Here is a 15,727-nt window from a genome sequence, read left to right as displayed (position 1 = left end):
AGGTTTTGGCAGTTTAGGGCTCAAGTGAGATAGATGTCTTCAAGGTACAAGGAAGTACCAGACTTTTCTCAGAATTGAGGCTTCACTGCAAACTGAGTGTACAGAACCATTTATTTTAAAAAACTTAATGTGCTGGTTGTACAATGTGAAAAAACCTTCTTTTTCAACAAGAAGCTAAACAGATCTGGCTAAAATTATATCTTGTTCTGTGCTTTATTTCTCCAGCCCTGACACCAATGGAAACTATTCTACAAGAAACTATTGACTACACAGGGCAGCGGAAGGTGTTTGGCCAGCCTGTCCTGCACAACCAAACCGTGCACTTCCGCCTGGCCGAGCTGGCAACCGAGGTGGAGCTCCTGCGCTCGCTGCTGCACCGCGCCGTGGGTGAGCTCCCACTCTGCTGCCCAGATCTGCTCCTCTTGTGCAAAGACCCTTGTCAGGCTAAAGGAACATGGGGAGGTGGCTTCCAGAGTGACTGCTTTTTTATCTCTTCTTTTTTTATTAGCTCTCTATGTAGAAGGCAACGATGTGACAAAATTTGCTTCCATGGCTAAGCTAAAGGCAGGTCGTCTGACCTGTGAAGTGACTGACAGCTGTCTCCAGTTTTGGGGAGGAATGGGATTCACCAATGAAGTTCTCGTGAGCAGGTTTTACAGGTAAGGGAGTGATGAAAATACAAAGTGTCTTTAACTGAAATTTAGCCTCTTAAATATCCTGTTAAACAATCACCTACTTGAAAAGATTCTCACCAGTGTGAATAGTGTTGTTCTGCTTCATAGCACGTCACTGAAGTGGGTTGTGGATGCAAGGACACCCAGTGCAACTAACTTTGGGTAGACATGTGTCAGAACTTGCTAGTCTTTTGCCAAATCTTGGCTTTGTGTTATAGTTGTGAAGTTTGAACTGCCCACAGGTTAGCTTAAATGTCAAATGAAAGAGGAAAACTCAGTATTTTCCATGATGGTCCTCTGCTATCTGCCACAGAGTAGAAAAAAGAGGGGGGAAATTGAGAGCTACCAACCAGTGACTTTTTTCTCTTTGCCTTTTGTGCTTGTAATCTTGATTACAAGAACAGAAATAAATCTTCTTCTAAAATGAATGAAAATCCTCTTTTCCCCGGCTATGTGTGAAACTGGAGTTTCCCACTTGGTTTCTGCAGTAGTCTGTTCTGATAGCAGTCTCCACCCATTTAGTCACACTAGATACCATGTGAGACATACAAGAGATGTAATTGCTTCCAGAAAGTTGTTAGATCATTAAAATGGTACAGAAGCCTTTTTGCAAATTAATTGAAGTCCCTTCAAATTTTAGTCTCTATCTACTTAGAGCAAAATTCTCCTTAAGGAAACATTTTTCTTGGTATCTGGCTTCAGTGTGTTACATTCTGTAGAAGGACCAAAATTGACCTTGGATTCATTTGCAGTAACAGTTTTCTGTTCAGCTGTTACATAGACAATACCTAATCCAAAGTCAGCCAAATCAGTGGTTCGGTTAGTTGAAAGTTTTGGTAAATATATCTGTGTAAAGTGAGAGCAGAACACTTGAGAAAACCTGCAAAAATTTTGTTTCTTCATAGGTAGGTTGGGTTACTTTTTCTATTTTTAATAGCATTTTATGAATAAGAATGCTATTGCAGTAAGCCAAGAAATCCTCAATATTTTTGACAAGTGGACTCCTGAATTTTTTCTTATGAAGGTACAGACTCCTTTATGATGGTGGTTTTAAACCAGCTGTCAATATGATGGTTTTCCTTAGTTATTTTTTTCACAGCCTTGTTTAAACAACTAATGGTCACTGGAGATGGAGATGCTGAGAGCTACTGCAGTAGGCACTCTGAATAAAATGAATCCTTGTCTTTGCAACACTTACTGTAAATTATGTAGTCTGTACAGATTAATGCGTACATGCTTTTACATAGCTTTGTTTAAGATTTCCTAGCCCAGTATAGTAGTGCTAACTGTGAGCAGGGCTTTCTTTTTTGTGTGGATTTCAGAGTGATTTCCAATTATACCAGCACAGTCACATTTTTCCTTAGAAGAAATTCAGAGTGTTTCCTGTTGGTGTGCACAGCCAGCTGGCTAAAGAAATATATCTTTCTACCTCTAAAACAAACACTGTCATAAATGAGGCTAAAGGCAGTGTGATATTTATACTCTGAAAATTTCTATGATTCAGTAAAATTCCACCATTGAGTAACCAAAGGTCCAGGAAGGGACAAGGAGAGTTTTACCTAAATAAACGATTACACGTTCAAGATAGAATCTTGTTAATCTGTAACAATAAGCAAAGCAGCAACTTCCCTAAAGTCGTTCCTTTTAGTACGGCCGTCTGAGTAACTATTCACGTCACTGTGATGTTTGTCCAGTAGCAGCAGTATAATTGCACAGCAGGACATCTAGTCCTAATGTAGAAACATTTTTGTAGCATGATCTTTATGAAGTTCCCAGAGAGATGTAGGTTAGTCTTCAACACATCGGGCTGTTACTCACGCCTCAAAGAACATACAGCACAATGTATAGTTAGTGCATGAAGTCTCTGAATTTTAGTTATTAGGGTCAGTTAGAGATCATAAACAGAAATAGCACAAAAGTGTTTGCCAACTTATTTTTTATCAGTAACCTTTTAAACTTTGTAGAACAACTGGCATTTCTTAAGCACTTATTCTCTAGAAAGCATGGAGAGCTGCTTCACCATGTAGGTGTCTATACTGTGTTGATTTTATGTATGTGAATGTCTAACTAGTACAGATTCTAAAAAGGGAATAGGTTAAGAAAAAAAATCTTAGAGCCCAAATATCAAAATGTTTAATAGAAAAATACAAGCCAATATAAAAGCCATAAAGAGTTGACTTTCCAGACTGTACCCTAATGGCAGGATTCTGGAGAAGGAAAGCACTAGCCTGGAGTCATTCTTGTTTATTTTTCTCTTCTCTGTCTGAAAGGCCTTAAAGCCATTGAGACTTAGCAAAAATCTATTATTGAACAAACCCATCATCTATATGAAAAACCAGGGTTATGAGAGATAGAGGAAAGAAATCTTTTAGTATCAAGTTTATTGCAATTTTTCAGATTTCATGAGTTTTAAAAAATTTTAGGTAGTGATCCATATGTTTTAATAGTAATTATGTGAACTTCAATTGTTATTGGAAGACCTTATGTGGTCTTCTTAAAAGAGTTTGGTTTGTTAGGTTTATTTTTAATTAAGATTGTTATTAACTGCTAAACACCATGTCTAACTGCTGCCAGTTCTCACAAGTGGGCTGTGATGGGGAGAATACCATCATTTCTTGCTACACTGTAAAAGACTCAAGAAAGCAGCAGTGAAAAACATTCTACTACTCATGTGAAATAGAAGTGTAAGTAGCACTGAAAATGCATAGCTGCAGAAGAAACACATTTTCATTTTTTTCATCAACTGGCATGTAGTTATTGCAATATGAAGGTATATTTGTAATTGAGGATAGATAAGTAATGTCTTTCCGTCTAGATTTTTTTCCTTCTCATGTTTAAAAAGTTAGTTTAAATACTTCATTCAGTTTCATTTTTTATTTCATTGTTTATTGTCTTTCGTTCCTTACAAAGCATGTCTAAACTTGAGTCGAGACAACTGGGGAGTTTAATCAGTTTATTTCAATATAGTAATTTATAGTTGTACCAAACAAAATGAAACCTATCCATTTCTGCTGACAAAACCAATTTGCTTTGAAGTCTGTAGCTAACTGCTGAGACAAGACTTAATACCAGTTCCTGTCATCTGTGAAACAAAATCTGCAGTTTCCAGCTTTTTCTGCAGAGGTTTTGAGACAGACGCCTGTCTACCACTTTGTTTAACTTTTATGAGTACCTTGAGAAGGAATTTAGGAGATGAAGCACATGACATCTACCTTTAAGACAGGAAACCAAGGCAGGTAACTGTACAATGATGACTTTAAAGTAGAGCTGTTCTTGACTCTGCTTTATACTCAGAGCAGGCCATTCCCTCATCTTGGCCTTCAGAATATCCCTGAGGGGGAAGGAACAGGGTCATGGGAACTGGCAGGCACAGCTGTGGGCTGTGCCAGCCTGGTCAGATGCCTGCTGCACTGAGTGGCACCAGCTCAAACTCTTCTCTCTAGAACAAAGCCTCCTTCAGATTCTGCTTAATTTGGACAGCCTATAGGTAATTTAGTGAAACTGAAGATGGAAGAAGTCACAAAATATTGTGGCTTGAGGGTTCATCAGTACCTTTTTTGGAGGAAATTCTTACCAGTAATAAAACCTTTAAATAGTTAAAACCTAAAATCGTGCTTATGAGAAAAAAGGGTAAAGGTTTTGTAATCAAGTGCAGTTTGTGCTGAAAAGAAGCAGTGATACTCTGAGCCATGCAAAACTTGGTAAGGTTTTTTACCAATGGCCTTCTAACCAGGGATGCAGAGAGCAGCATCTTTGAAGGACTGCAGCCATAATGCCAGACTATTAGGGGAAACCAGGGCTTAAATCACCAAGACCCACTTTCTTCCCCCTGACTGGCACTGATCACTGCCAGAAAAGGGGAAAAAAATTCTTAGTTTATTTTGGCAGGAAGTTTGAAGTTTTGTGAAGACACCTGCATCATAGATAGTGCAGCAGGCTCCTCTCAGTTTGTTTGGGAGCAGAAAGGGCTTCAATCCAATTCCATATGGTTTTCCAGAGGAAAATGCAATTGTAAAGCAGCTCTCAGAGCAGGCCCAGCTTTTCAGCTGTAGGTAATAAATGGTACTGGAAGGCACAACTGCAAACACGATCACATTTTACCAGCTTGAAGCTACAAACGGATTTAGCGTGCCTTAAGCTGCATATAGCACATGCAAAAATCTAAAACTTTGCTTGTGCTGTGAATGGGTACCTGTCCCTGCCTTATGGCTGGGGAAATCGCATAGAAGGAAGAGCTCAGACTGGAATAAGGACCCGATTTTCAGGAAAACTGGGACCAAAAGTTTTAGGGGCCGGGTAACAGACATAGCTTAGCTTGTGCTAAGGTGCAAATGTCACTCAGGGTGCAGAGGGGTCAACACCAGCCAACAAAGGAATGTTAAACTGTAGACTATTTTGGATAACACTGTTCAGAAAGACATTTTCATGCTGTAAATTAGAGGGTTCCTAATCATTAGAACAACTTTGTTATCTTATAACCTTCAAATTAGGGTAGTCTAAGATTAAAGGGATCTTGTTTTTTCTCCTTTAAGCAATGCTTGACACATTTCTTTAGGCTGTATGACATGGCTTCTATGGAGATGGGAAACACAATTTGACAACGTGGAGGGCTTTTTTTTCTCCTGTTACTACCTAACTAGAAGTTAGTAATTACCTGGACTGAGTTTGGTGGGTGGGAATGGCTCCTCACTCTCCCTCCTAAGTGCAGTTTTTTAATGTGACATTGAAGAATTTTTTCCTTTTATTCATTAAAACATGGATTATTTTTTATTCATTAAAAAAATTATTAATTGCCATGTATATATCTTGATTTGGTTGAGTGAAGTCTTATAATCTACAGTGAGTATTTCAGACACATGGGATTTCCTGAATGTAAGGAAATTCTTCGCAGGGAATGTTTTAGAGGGATAGAACATAATAGTTGGATTTTTGTCCTTCCTCAGGTTAACTCCCACTCTCTAAAGAAAACAGCATTCAATGACATTCAACAAGTGGCTAGAGGTTTGGTACCTCAAAATTACACTTTTACAAACTGCCTGGTGTGCTGCAGGCTGGTTCCTCATGGTCCTTTGTCAGGGGGTGCTCACCTCAGCAGGGCTGCAGGTAGTTCATGATGTGCTGCTCTGTCATGTGGCAACAAAAGTGATGCAGGAATCAAAAGCAAAATGTTATTGTGCCAGATTAAAAGCCTTTACAGCAGTAGCCTAACGATGTCCCTTACAAAAGCAATCCAATTCCAATATTTATATATATTGAAATATTTATGTGCTGTATTAATAAGCATAAGCATACATTAAATAACTGATATAGAAGTTGACTTCACTATGTGCTCTTTCCCAGCTTCCTTACAGAGTTTCTGTCAGGATAGTTAATCCTGTGGTTTCGTCTTCTTACGATGAAAGCAAGTTTCTTTCTCAGAAGAAGGCTTCTGGATTAAAGTAATTTGTATCTTTTGTCATCTTAATCCATTTACATTAAGGGGGAAACCTGTCCTGTCTCCTCAGAGGAAAGATCAGCACCTGGCTGTAGGTCCTGTAAGAAATATTCTTTATCTCACCCATTGAGACAAAAATATAATCAGCAAATTTGTAAAGATACACACAAGCACAAAACGTACGAAAGGTGTTCTGTTTTTTTGGGATGTGTCTGTATATGTGACAGCCTGACTTGTTTGTCACACACCAAAACCAGATCTTAGCACTGTCTATTTATAATTTCATATAAACAAGCCCCATGTGTCCAGGATTCCTGCTGCATAGAGAGGATTTCTATTGACATCACAGAGGAGTTCTGAGGATTAGTTACTTGCTGTTGCTACAGTGAAGATGCCAATGCTGAGCACTGGCAGGGGCTTTCTGCAGCTTGACAAAGCAGATAGCACTGCACCACTAAGAACAAGCAATCTACCACTTTCCAGGTCTGCTGCCTTCAGCAAGGCCCATAGGAAGGTGGGGAATCTTCAGGTTACTAAGTAGATGTAGTTTAGAATTGTTCTGGTAGTTTTATTGGTGATGTTTTTTTCTTCCGTGAGGTAAAATATTTGTGAGTAAAATTGCTCGAGGCTGCAGTAGTTAGCATTCTGGCTAGCACAGAGAACGTAGGCAGTACTGTTAGGGATGACTTAGTGATGGTTAGGGCAGGTTTATTAGAAATATCAAATAAAGAATAAATATTCTTGAAGCAGCCATTAATTTTTAAAGCACAGAAGCTCCATAATACTATATGAAACCACACCAGAATACCATACAACACTACTTGTGATACTATGAAACATTAAGGTACTATATAATGCTAATAAGGCTTTTACCAGATCTTATGTAGCCATTAGGAAAACCTGGATTGGTTAAAAACCTTGAAAGGAAATTGTACTGTTTCTGTGCAATTCTCCAATACCTCATGTGCTGGTTGACTCTTTTACCAGTTAAGCAAATTTAAGTGCTGCAATGCTTTTTGCTGCTGGCCCAGGAAAAGCTCCCTCCCCTCCTACAGTTCAACTGCAGGCTTAGGCACCCACAGGTTTGGGACAGGAGCAGCAGGGGTGTTGTGGGAAGCACCACAGACCCCTGCCCAGGAGCCAGCGGCATGTGGTGTTTGTATGCAATGTGTAAGTAGCTCTGGACAAGCTGTCCAGCACAGCACCATCACAACAGCATACAAATGTTTAAATCTACCCTTTATATTTCTGCAGGGACTTGAGATTGATGTCAATAGGAGGTGGCACAGACGAAACCATGCTTTCCATCATATGCAAATACATGGACATACTTCCAAGAAAGTGATGCATCTGCACTCTTCCTTGAAAATTAAGAAAGCAAGAGCATGACTTGTACTGCACACTGAAGGTGACAAGCAGGCAGTACACTTCGAGCAGAAAACAGATCAGTAATTTTGCTATCAGAATGCAAATCAAGGTCTTTCACCATTACCACTCTGTGTTTTCCAGTGTCAAATTTTTGTTGATATGAAGCACTCTGAAAGCTTGCAGCCTCCTGCATTCCATTTTTTCAGTGAGTTACCTAAGTTTTCCAATGACCCGGGCCAAGCACACAGAAAAAAATATCTTCTTTAATCAAGCTTTATCTACACTTCACAGCATCTAAGCTGACAATTACGAAACAGAACTTCCATGTGAATGGAAGCTATGTAGCTTAATCTCATTTCAGTATAGCTTTGCTTTCAAGATGAACAACTATGGCACAAATTATTCCCTGCCATAATGAAACCCCAGAACAGTGCCTTACCTTCCCTATCTTTCACTTTTAGCAAGCAAAAATGAGCTCCGTCTTTGTGAAATCTGTATCAATTTGTACTCCTCTGTTGCGGACTTTTGGTGATGGGACTAGTGTTAGTTTTATTTGTAGAACACTATAAACAACTGTTTAAGTGTATCTGAAGCTTGCAGAGACCTGAACTTCAGCAGCAATGTACCATGTTGTGTTTTCTTAATAATTATTAAGGAAAATATTAAACACATTAATATGAAAACTGTGCGTAATTACTTAAGTCTTCCTTAAAAAGCCATTTAAGCTGGAAGAGGCAGCCTGTATTATTGATTAAAACAATAGAAATTGCCCCTTAAATACACCACCATTTAAAAAAAATATACTGGTATTCCACAGTAGAAAAAATGTGTATAAACAACACTAGCTAGGATAATACTACAGGACACTTTATTTGTAAATTCATAATTTGTCATTAATGGTAACACATCATACAGAATTTCTAAAAAAGTTTTTCAAAAATTGTAGATACAATTTCAATATCTAGCAAACTTAAAATTTTTTTGAATATTAAACTCAGCAATGTAATAGCCTTAATGATTAGAAACTACTTGGTGAGCCAAAATTAAGTCTTCAAAATAACATACCTTAATGTGACTGCACCTCCAACAAGTGCATCATAATATGCTTTAACGTAAAATTCAAAATATCTGCCATTGTATTTCAGACATCATGCGCTGTAGATTTAGGGACTATCACTAACTGAAAAGTAAACATACTAATGGTAGAAGTTCAAGTGATTCAATTGAATCATTTAAGTTTTAAATACTTTAAATATAAAGAAAACATTTGTACTGTGTCCATATTGGCTGGTCCCAATGATGAAAGGCATTTGCTTAAAATAGTAGATGTGTAAACACAATCTGTCACCTTTAAATTAAAAAATAAAAAATCCAGTTTTAAGTAACTTCTTGCCAAAACACGCAGTTAAAGTTACTTAAACATTATCAGATCTAACCACAAAAGTAATTTTTGGGGGTATTTGCTAGCTTCAGGCCAGCCTTTAAAACTCCACAGGTAAGATCTATTTAGAAAGATCCACATATTGTTTGTGCTCTTGCAACTGAAATTACTATATGCCTGAAACTGCAGCTCTAATTTAGAGCATGGTCCAGAATGAAAAGCAGAATGAAAAAGAAAGCCTCAAAATTCTGCAATTACTTCATTTTCAAATAACCACTGTTCTTTGAATGTTTTCAATCAATTCTAAAAACAGTTTTCCCCTAAAAAAATCCATCCCACTAGGCTAGCTGTTTCTGCATATTTATAAATAATCCCCCCAAAACAGGAGGAAAAACTCTGATACATTAAGAAAATTATATATAACTTCGCATTAATTGTTAATGCAATTTACAACAATTTCACTGTTTTATCCACCAAATGTGCCACTAGAAATCAATGTCTTCATTAACTAAGTCTACAGCTGAAATTATACAATGTAAACCAGAGGTAACATGCATCACCTCATTTTAATAATCCAGTATATTACAAAAAAAACAAATAATGAAAAGAGCATCATGTAGCATAATAGCTTTGTCTGGCTTCCTCTGGAGAGTGTTCTCAGTCTGCCCATAGTTGCACCTAGCAGTCCACCCGTAGAGTCAAAATCATTCTCCTACATTTTAAAAAAAGAAACAAGCAAGCAAACAAAAGAGCAAAAAACATGTTACTATGAGAAAGAAATACCCTTACAGCTCACTATAGTTTTCCCTGTTTTTATAAAGTTTCCAAAATTAAAATTATTTTAGAGACAAAAATTAACCATGAAAAACTTTCACCCATTTATCCACTGTTATTATTACCCCAAGGCACCAAGATGTACCTTTTTAGTGACTTTTGCTGATTGAAAACCTATACTCCTATCTGAAGCATAAAGATCTTGGTTGTACCTTAAGAGTAATGTATTTTCACATCTTATATTTTTTAACAGAAATGCTGATACTGCTGACAAATCAGTCACATGTTACAGTCAACAATAAGGTGTCAACATTTTAATACCAATGTTCATAATAAAAGACAGGATGCTTTACATTATTAACTTCTAATCCTGACCCATATTTAAAGAAAGCTAGTTATTCAATACTTACCATTTCTGATAACATTTTATTCTGGTTTTTAACTTCTGTTCCAATTTCAATGGAAAGCTATCAGAAACAAAAACAAAACAAAAAAAGTATTAAATATGAATAATAAGTTAATACATACACTAGAAAACCCAGTCGAAAATACATGACTAACATTTTCCCCAGTGAAAGCAATACCTGATATTTTCAAAAACCAAAAACAGTTATCTATCAATAACCCTTAAAGAAGTAAGATTTTTCATCTGATTGATGAGTCTAAAGAGTCACAGGAAGTAAAGAGTCACAGGAAGTACTCGATGCTCCTCTTCCCTTTTTCCAGATAATGTCATACTTGAATTATTGCACAGACTTTAAAATCTCAAGATCTAGTCAAGTCTGAAGTAGCAATTACCCATTTCCTGGAACAACTGTTAAAACTGCTGGCAAACAGTAGAGAGAACCCTGAGCATTGGTTTGACTTAAAAGTGTTGCTGGAGTTGACACTTGTAACCTGCAAACTCATCTCTTTTGACAAGCTGCTGCTGTGCTATAAACAGGACTTTCTTCAGTGAACTTGTGTAGCCCTTCTCTGCTTTGTGTCACAGAACAGGAGGAAAGCTGCACAAGAGCCAGTTCTGAGACAGTCACCAGGGCCAACGCCGGCCTGGGCAGAAGCCTGAGACAGGTCCCAGGTCAAGCCAGAAAGTGAAGCCAGGCTAGTGTTGGAATCAGAGAGGTACAAGACCGGGCCCAGCTGGAGCTGCAACAGCACAAAGGTGGGAGCCAGCCAGAAGAGCCTTGGCTTAAAGCAGCTCTGGAGTTAAACAGGGGAGAACTGACACTGAGCCCGACTCTTAGCAGCCATTCCTCTGTCATCAGCACACTGGCCTTGAACAACCTGCTCAACTTCTGGGATGGAGGGAAAGGCACTCCAGGCTGCCATGCTTTGGATTAGCCAAAATCCATTTGTTTTCACATGTCAAAACTTGAATCTCATTATCTCATACTGATGCATTTCAATCAAGAGTGAAACTGATTTTACACCAGGCTTCTTGGAAGATTATGTGAAGGCTATTCCATATGCCAAGATTATCCCATTGCACTAAAAGACAACTCCAGAAAGAGCTCCTTGGGGAACCACAAATTGCTTTGTTGACATACATGGATTTTGAAATGTAACATAGCACAGCAGGAGACAAGAAATTAAATTTGATAACAAAGGTCAAAGCTTTTTTTTACCCCTTAACTTGTTCCAAATTCTTATTCTAAAACTGTTTCATTTCTCTTTGAGACTAAACCAATTTTAAGCAAGAATATTAGCAGTAAGATGTCGAGTGAGTTCAGGCCTAAAAACTTTACTGGAATGTGCTTTATAATACTTTAAACTTGTAAGATCAATAAATCCACACAACTTTAATCTCAGAGCTGTCTTTCAGTTAGACTTGTTTGAAAGAAGTCCTCAATTTCTGAAAGGAATTAGAATCCTAAGAGCACCAAACCTTTCCTTCAGAGGATGCTATTTCTGAAGGCTGTTTTCATGTCACAATTTTTTTGACTGAAACTCCCATTTCCCATTCCCCTGCACCACTGAGGTTTAAGAAGTAGAGAAAATTGGGAGTGAAGTTGAGCCCAGGAAAAAGGGAAAGGTAGTGGCAAGGCATTTTAAGTCTTTTATTTCTCATTACCCTACTGATTTGACTGTCAATAAATTCATTTCCCCAAGTTGAGTCTGTTTTGCTAATGATGGTAATTGGTGAGTCATCTCTCCCTGCCCATATCTTGATGCATGGACCTTTTATTGTGCTTTTTCCTCCCTTGTCCATCCACCTGAGGACAGAGCAGCTTTGGCGGTCAGTCACCTGACATCCAACCCGATTAAAACATCACAGTTGTAAATTTCTGTTCTACACTAAGTCTACTGCTTCCCTGATTCCTATAACTGAATGAAGTGCCTGTGGCGACACCGCTGCAGTTAGACACGTACCGATTTAATGGCGCTGACTTTTGTACGCAGGCTTTCTGTTAACCTGTCGTTCTCCTCTTCGTAAACGCTGTAACCGCTGTTGGTGTAGCCATGGCTCCCTGCAGCTGCTCCATCACCTGCAAACACAAGTCAGCAGGCACGCTTCCTTCAGAACTGTCTGCATAGACATCCATCCCCTCTTCAGGAACAGCACACGGCTGGCTGGCCTCCACTCCAACCCAGAGGGAGCTGCCAGTCTGACAAAGGAAAGGACTGAAGACTTCAGCACTATCAAATGCCCACTTCTTAATGATACACTTCCTCATACCTCTCTTGATTCTCTAAGAAGTGTTCCCAGGACTTGTTTTAGTTCATGAAAATACTGCTGCACAATACAAATCTGAAGTGTAGGAGTAAATCTAGGGTAGTGTCAGACACACCTGGTTTAGCCCTAAATACTTTCTAGGAGGAAGCCCCAGAGCTCAGTCATACATCTCAGAGGTGTAAACACCTCCTGAGCTTTACAGTGCCGTCACAGCACCCACATAGTTGTAGAACATGACGTGGGAGTTCAAAGTTTCCTTCTACTCATCAGCATGACTGCTGGCTGAAAAATGAGGCCTAAACTGCTCAAAACACTCAGCAGGAACTCTGCAAGGATTTCTCCATTAGCACCAGATTTTATCTGTAATAAGTTTATAACAGTCGGAATTCTTGTTTTTTTACTCCCTAAACACGGCAAGAAAACATAGAGAAGCACTTAAAAAAAAAAAACCCCAAACGAACAATTTCTGAATTCGGAACGGACTTGACAGAAGAAAAACAAATCTGCCAATCCATGGGAACACAGCTCAAACTATCTTGGTATTGGAACAACTAAACAACAGCACAACTAAATGGAGCAAGACTATCTACAAAAGCATGTAGTGGCATGACAAGCGAAACAGGTCCAAATTGAAGGACAATAGGTTTAAATGCAATATCACAAAAGAATGCTTTACTATGAGGGTGGTGAGGCACTGGAACCGGCTGCCCGAAGAAGTTGTGGATACCCCATCCCTGGAACAGTTCAAAGCCAGGCTGGACAGGCCTCTGAGCAACCTGCTCTAGAGGAAGGTGTCACGGCATGGGGGCGGGGGAGTGGTCCTAGCCGGCCTTTGAAGTCACTTCCAAAGCAAATCGTATGATTCTATGACAAAACACAAACCCTGGCGCTGCTCCGCAAATCCAGCTAGGCCAGAAGGAGAGGCAGAGGCAGCGGTGACGGCCTGTCCCCGCCAACGCTGCCGAGCCCTGCCACACGGCCGCAGCCGGGCGCGGCTCCCCGCGGCCTCACCGCCCTCAGCCCGACACGGGCCGGGCCCGGTCCCCCCGCCGCGCTTACCCAGCCCCGCGCGCCTCATGGCTCTGCCCTAAGCTGCCGCGGGAGGAGAGGGACGAGGAGGAGGAGGATGAGGAGGATGAGGCTGAGGAAGAGGAGGCTGAGGAGGATGAGGCTGAGGAAGAGGAGGCTGAGGAGCTGCCGGGAGCGCGGGCACGCGGCGGCGCGGACGCTTCCCCCGCGAGCGCCACGACAGCGCTGCGCGCGCGGCCCGCCGGGTGCGCGCCACGGCGCCGCGCGGGGGCTGCTGGGGGCTGTAGTCCCGCCCGAGGGCCGACACAGAATGCCAAGAACATTAAGTGCTAAGAGGAGCTTTTCACTTCTCTTTCCCCCCCACTCCACTATCTATTTAGGAGTAAAAAGCGTGCCACTGCAGCATACAGATGCTTAGACTGGAAACCTGAAGATTACTTTATTGAATGTTTTAAAATATCATTGAATGATTATTGAATGATTTAAATTTTGGTTTAAAAGGTAATTTCTCCTTCATTCTTTAACCCCTTGCAATGCTTTAGCACATATGGGGTTTTCTAGCTTATATGAAAAATGTGTTCTCACTCTACACCAGTGAATTGAATTTATTTGCCAGGATGATACCAGAAGGATTAATTAGTACTCCAATGTAAAGCAAACACCACTGAGTTCATTCAGAATTTGCTATTTCACCTGGTGTCCACTGGACTAAAGAAGCTGAATTCCCTTTCCAACTACAACAGGCTGCCTTTTCATTAATTGCTCTGGTGTTTGTCTTCTGGTAGGAACTAAGACTCTCAGTATTGGACCAGCACCTACTTGCATTGTACAAGGTATATAAAAACAGACCACAGCTCCTTCTTCAGTGAGCTTGCAGTACACCAGGAGTCTTCACCTAGGCAGGCAGAGTTGTAGAAGGAAGAATAGAATCGTTCTGGTCAATAAGAAGGCCCATGGCATCCTGATGACCTCCTATATAATTGCTGTAAGACATCCCAAGTCTCCAGTGAATATACCCACAAGTACTTGGACCATTTATTTTCTCTGCATTTGTTGAAGTGCATTTGAGACCTTAGTCTTGTACCTCTCCAAGTTCCGGGCAGATGTTGAGAAGTTGCTGATTTACTTACTTCTCTGTCACCCTTGGATGCCTATGTCTCAAACAACATTGCAAAATTAAAGTTAGTTAATGCAAAAAATTACTATTTATTTTATTTTTGATAATTTAAGCAGTTTATCCAAAATTTCAAGTACAGCATCATTTGCTCATCTCAAACAGAAGAGAAAGGCCAAGGAAAAGAAATTAGCTGCAGTGTTGTTCTCTGTAGTGCTCACTGTGAAGCTAATCTCCATGAGATTCTGTCTGGAGCTCAGAAATTCTTACAAGAATTCACTAGCTGCCATTACTGACAACCTGAGACTTGATTTACAGCAATTCAGGGAAATGTATCAGTTGTTTCAAAGATGGGAAAAGTGCTATCACCAGCCTGAAGCTCAAAGATTTAGCCCTTTGAGGTAACACCATCTCAAGTTCACAGACAGGCCCATTTTTTACCTTACTGGGGTAAAGAGTAAGGTAAAAAATGGGCAAAAAGAGCAGGGTAAAAAATGAGTCCTTGCTTTAAGATTACCCTTAAGGTAATCTCTTAAGGGATTACCTGCTTAGAGCAGCAAAATTGAGAGGTTGCAAAATGAACAGATTCAGAGAAAACCTTCTTCCTGAGTGCTTCAGATTTGAACAAGGGCTCTGTTAGGAGCAATGTCCTCATCATCACAATTTTTGTAGAAGGGCTAATGTGACAATCTATAAAACAAGTAATCAGAAAGTTAAACCTGAATTTGAGGAAATGTCTTTTCATAGCAGCGAAGGTGTAATTTTATTTACATTTTTGTGTTCATGTATTATCCAAGAATGACATTGGTGACATTGCTATATGAGAAGATTTGTCTTTACAGTATTTGCATATTACGTGTCACCTCTTTCCCACATGACTCATCTTCAATTTTTCAGTAAACATGGGTTTATACATAACTAGGTAAAATGTATATCTCTCGACAAGGATTGTAGTTATAATTCCTGTTAAGGGGCTCATTTTTAATTTTTACTTACATTTTCTGTAAAATAAAATCCCAATTAACACATGTAAGGTGTTCACAACTCATAGTGTATAGATATATAATCTATATAATCACATTGTGAAATAACATCTTGAGTCTATATGTGATTTATAAACATCACATTTAATTCTACAGTTTCTTACAGCAAAGCATGAAAATTATACTGATATGATTAATGTTTCAAATCCATTTTAGTCATACTGAATTTATGTTTTTTTCATACACTGGAAGTACCTCATAGGAAAGTTAATCCTGTAGATCTCCTGGCATTACAA

The 15,727-nt window shown here is 39.4% G+C and overlaps 2 protein-coding genes across 2 annotated transcripts in view; one reads left to right on the top strand and one right to left on the bottom strand.

Annotated features, from left to right (window-relative positions):
- The window catches only part of LOC110474736 (putative acyl-CoA dehydrogenase 6), a 29,544-nt gene extending 21,944 nt beyond the window's left edge, over window positions 1-7,600 (top strand). The window contains exons 5-7 of the mRNA XM_077782579.1: window positions 226-387; window positions 509-659; window positions 7,363-7,600. Of these exons, the coding sequence (XP_077638705.1) occupies window positions 226-387; window positions 509-659; window positions 7,363-7,453 (404 nt within the window). The 3' untranslated portion in view covers window positions 7,454-7,600. The remainder of the gene's footprint in view (window positions 1-225; window positions 388-508; window positions 660-7,362) is intronic.
- Window positions 7,601-8,322: 722 nt separating this feature from the next.
- On the bottom strand, window positions 8,323-13,580 carry BET1 (Bet1 golgi vesicular membrane trafficking protein). Its single transcript, XM_021538403.2, has 4 exons — window positions 13,365-13,580; window positions 12,002-12,117; window positions 10,042-10,098; window positions 8,323-9,569 (listed from the first exon to the last, which is right to left on the bottom strand). Exons 1-4 carry the CDS (start codon window positions 13,381-13,383, stop codon window positions 9,414-9,416), a joined length of 348 nt encoding a protein of 115 aa, XP_021394078.1. The 5' UTR covers window positions 13,384-13,580; the 3' UTR covers window positions 8,323-9,413.
- Between the last annotated feature and the right edge of the window lie 2,147 nt (window positions 13,581-15,727).

The sequence above is a fragment of the Lonchura striata genome, chromosome 1 (genome assembly GCF_046129695.1).
Source record: "Lonchura striata isolate bLonStr1 chromosome 1, bLonStr1.mat, whole genome shotgun sequence".
Lineage (NCBI taxonomy): Eukaryota > Metazoa > Chordata > Aves > Passeriformes > Estrildidae > Lonchura > Lonchura striata.
Note: the sequence above shows the minus strand (reverse complement) of the source record. Positions and strands in the feature narration are given on the sequence as shown.

Bases quoted from the DNA above. Each gene is read 5' to 3' on its own strand.
- BET1 (XM_021538403.2), bottom strand. The intron at 10,099-12,001 runs GTACGTGTCTAA...TGTTTCTGATAG, and splicing joins AAGTCAGCGCCATTAAATCG to CTTTCCATTGAAATTGGAAC. The intron at 9,570-10,041 runs GTAAGTATTGAA...TTTAAAATGTAG, and splicing joins ATAAAATGTTATCAGAAATG to GAGAATGATTTTGACTCTAC.